The 3,730-nt window shown below is 34.5% G+C and overlaps 1 protein-coding gene across 1 annotated transcript; it reads right to left on the minus strand.

Annotated features, from left to right (window-relative positions):
* Positions 1 to 390: 390 nt before the first annotated feature.
* LOTGIDRAFT_229258 (hypothetical protein) lies at positions 391 to 3,034 on the minus strand. The gene is made up of 4 exons (XM_009063794.1): positions 1,845 to 3,034; positions 1,377 to 1,518; positions 753 to 933; positions 391 to 531 (listed from the first exon to the last, which is right to left on the minus strand). The coding sequence occupies exons 1-4, from the start codon at positions 2,837 to 2,839 to the stop codon at positions 398 to 400; spliced, it is 1,452 nt and encodes a 483-aa protein (XP_009062042.1). The 5' UTR covers positions 2,840 to 3,034; the 3' UTR covers positions 391 to 397.
* Positions 3,035 to 3,730: the final 696 nt, after the last annotated feature.

The raw sequence follows: 3,730 nt of genomic DNA on the forward strand, positions 1-3,730 counted from the left end.
TTTTTAAAATACTCTGTGATATATAGAAAAGACATATATAGGAAAAGTGTGTATATTCCTAGTTTGAAGTATTTTTAAAGGAATTATGCGATTTTCGTACATTTCTAGTACTTCTGAAGACTATTTACATATATTCAAGATTAAAATCAAAACCCCAAAATTGCGCACCTGTCCCTTTAAGGCGCCCTCATACATAGTGATTACCGTTTGCGTATGATTGCGAATAATAATGATAGTTGCCATGAGTTCCGAAAACAACTTACTTGCATGTAAGAAAACTTGTTGTGTTCAAAACTTATGATCACTGTTCTTATTCCCAACCATAGACAACTATTGATCGCTATGGTGAGAGGGCCACATTAATTTGTGACTATCCAAACTTATCACACTATGTTACCTATTGTAGTAACATCTTTAATATATCTATATGACCAAAGTCTCTGGCAATATCCATTGAATTTGATAAACCACCCATTTTCAGGTTTTTATCTGCACCTGATTTCAGTAACAACTCAACCACTTTCACATGACCTAGAACAAAGAAAAGTTTATATGTCTCATATACCATGGTTTCAACTTTCTTTTCTGCAAATAAATAAGGCTGAGCCACCACCTCTTATATTACAGTTTAAGTACTGTCAAAGAAAGAATTGTTTTAAAAACAGACATTTTCAGGCTTTGTAACAGCAAGAGAGTTGGATAGGAATCGTTTAATGGGTTGTTTTGTCTTGTTAATAGTTACTCTCACTTACCATGCATAACAGCATAATGTATCGGAGTGGCCTGCTCACACTGCATGTTTTTACAGTTAATGTCAATATCTGGACATGATAATAATTCACTAACTACTGAATAATGACCAGTATTAGCAGCAGCATGAAGTGCAGTATTTCCAGTATCTGATGGTAAATTAATATCTATAGCTGGCTTCACCTGTAAATATAAGCTAACATCATATAGCACTCAGACCACTAAAAAATTCTGCAGTAACGCTGGTACACAATTGTTATCCAAGGCATATTTAGGGATATAATCCACCAACTCCTCCCACCCTTTGATGTGATAGAAAGGAAGGTTTTAAACAAGATTTCTGGAAAAATTATAAAAGACTGAATATATGTGCTTTAAAAAGGAAGGGGGATCCTATGTGATTTAGTGGAGTGATTAATAATGGAAGAGTAACATCCCCTCAATCATCCATTTTTTACAAGGATAATAAGGTGCCTCACAGTTTCATAATCTTCAAACAATCCCATTGAATAAAATCTGTGTAAAAATTTTTTTATCCTTGATCAAACTTCACAGAAAGGAGAAATTATCTTACCTCCTCCTAGGTCAAATTGAGTAAATGTTTCCTAAAATAATACTTAACATACCCTGTGAAGAAGATATTGTACAACTTTTGGTTTATTGTGCATCACGGCAGTAAATATACAGGTTCTATTATGATTATCTGTGTAGTTTGGATTAACACGACCACTTACTATCAAATAGTGAATAACATCAATATAATCATGCCTGAAAAACAGAGACATGTTGATATAAGGGACAATTTTTTTCCAAATATGGAAATCATTATAAATCATTTCTACGTATGACTGCAGGACAATTCAAGTCTAATTATATTGCAAGGAACCGAAAAGATAATCAAGTCAAATTGTAATTGTCTATTAAGTATACGCTAATTAAATACAAGAATTGTACAGTTTTTGTAAGCCAAAATACCATGTCATCTTCTTCCACAATCGAAAATGTTCTGCTATGAACAATTTAAACTGTTAAGATGTTTATGATTTTCAAAATGACGTTCATTCTTTAAAATATGTAAGAATATTGTTTATTACCTTATTGCCTGTGAAAATCTGTACTGGTGAACATTAGGAGGAGCACTTGATGTGGGATACGTCGTGTTAAGTGGTTCTCCACGTAAATTACGGAAAAAGTTTGTAATTGCTGTCCATACATTAACCAAAGCAAAGGATCTAATAGCCAGTAGCCACTGAGCATATTGTCTATTCCGTGTTGAGCATCGAACATCAGATAAAAGCTTTCGATACTTGTCTTTTTCATTCGTTGATGACATGATATCTAAATAGTTTAAAAATAAATGTGATCCTTTGGAACTAACTAATTTCCCTGGATATTCTCTAAACAATGCAGATACTAAATTTAAAACATCTCGATGCACTATCTGCCGATTGTCTCTACCGGCAGCAAACGCCAGACCTATTTCTTCCATGAGAATATTAAATTCAAGTTCATATATTTCTTGTTTTTGTACATCTGGAAAATCAGACAACCAAAAATGAGCAAACTGAACAAAATTGTCATTAGCATTACAAAATTTGGAGAGATCATCTACAGAGTCAGTCGCACGAGTTAACCAACCAGATACTACGGTGGCATCCATAAAACACATCATCTGATCAAAATTACCCTTATCATGGGATGATTTCCCAGACGCACATGCCGGTTGATTAGTTTGTTTTGAAGACAATGGAGGAAGTGGAGAGGATTTCGGTAAGTCATGTCGAGTTGGAAATGTATGTAATTTTTTCCGTCGCTTCTTTTTAGAACCTGGTTTAGAACCTGCTGCTTGTTTGGAGTTGGATTCTGTTGGAGACCCATTAGTTACAAATCCAGAGTCAGGTGAGATTGCTCTGGATGGATCCTTTAAGGAAGTTGTAGGTGTATCAGAGCCACTACTTGTCAATGATAAGGCATCTAAATCTGCAGTTACCTCCTCTTGGTCACTACCTACATCTTCCTCGTCACTTTCACGGTATGTTAATCGCGAGACACAAATTAGGTCACGTAAATCACGAACACTTCGACTCATGCTGATTTATATTAAAGTTGGCACACAATCACATATTTTCAACCAAGTAAATGAATGAGATGGCTCAGTAAGCATACTATGTGTTAAAATCACATTGTTGTGTTCTTTACTACAATGTTTAGATCTGGATTTCCATTCTCACTCTGATATCTAGAGCTAAAAAAGTTACAGTAATAAGACTAGGAAGACGCAGACGGGTCCTCCAAGCAAAATTGAAAAAGAAAAGTAAGATGGAGGTCAGTTTGTTGGCAAACAATGGGTACCAATTTATGTTTGACACATAATCCGACATTAGGTTTCGTTTGTCTTTCACAAAATATACACTATTTCAATTACTTTACTTACTGCTAGACTAAAAAAGATAGACTTTCTGTTTACCTTAATGTTACAGTTTATACCATCAAAATCTAATAAACATTGGAAAAACAACACATTGGTTTCCCAAGTTAAAAAGTTAATCCAAAAGTCATTATCAGCAACATGAAAGTTTTTTTTATCTAATTTGTTGTTTATAGAGAAAGCAATTAGAAAAGTGATCAATAATTTATATTACAAATCATCAAAAGTAGACATCCGTTTCACAATCATTCTGTAGACTACACAAACATGCCAAAACTGCATGAGAAGGTCAATAAGACGAAGGCTGGAACATGACTGTAGGCTAAATCAAAGAAGAACATCAAGGTTGGTCTTAGTAGTGTGGTACCATTCATGACGTATGTTTAGGTTATTAACTGTTGTCTTTTAGATCTGAAAATAAGAAAAAAATTTAAATACATTCAATGCGGTCTGAGGGACTGGCCTAGGAAAAGCTTCGCTGGGATGACCAATAAAGCGTGACTTTGTGTCTTTCAGGCCAGGCCCGATAAAGATTCAAAACAACAGAAGAGT

Source organism: Lottia gigantea (genome assembly GCF_000327385.1).
Source record: "Lottia gigantea unplaced genomic scaffold LOTGIsca_6, whole genome shotgun sequence".
In the NCBI taxonomy this organism is placed as follows: Eukaryota; Metazoa; Mollusca; class Gastropoda; family Lottiidae; genus Lottia; species Lottia gigantea.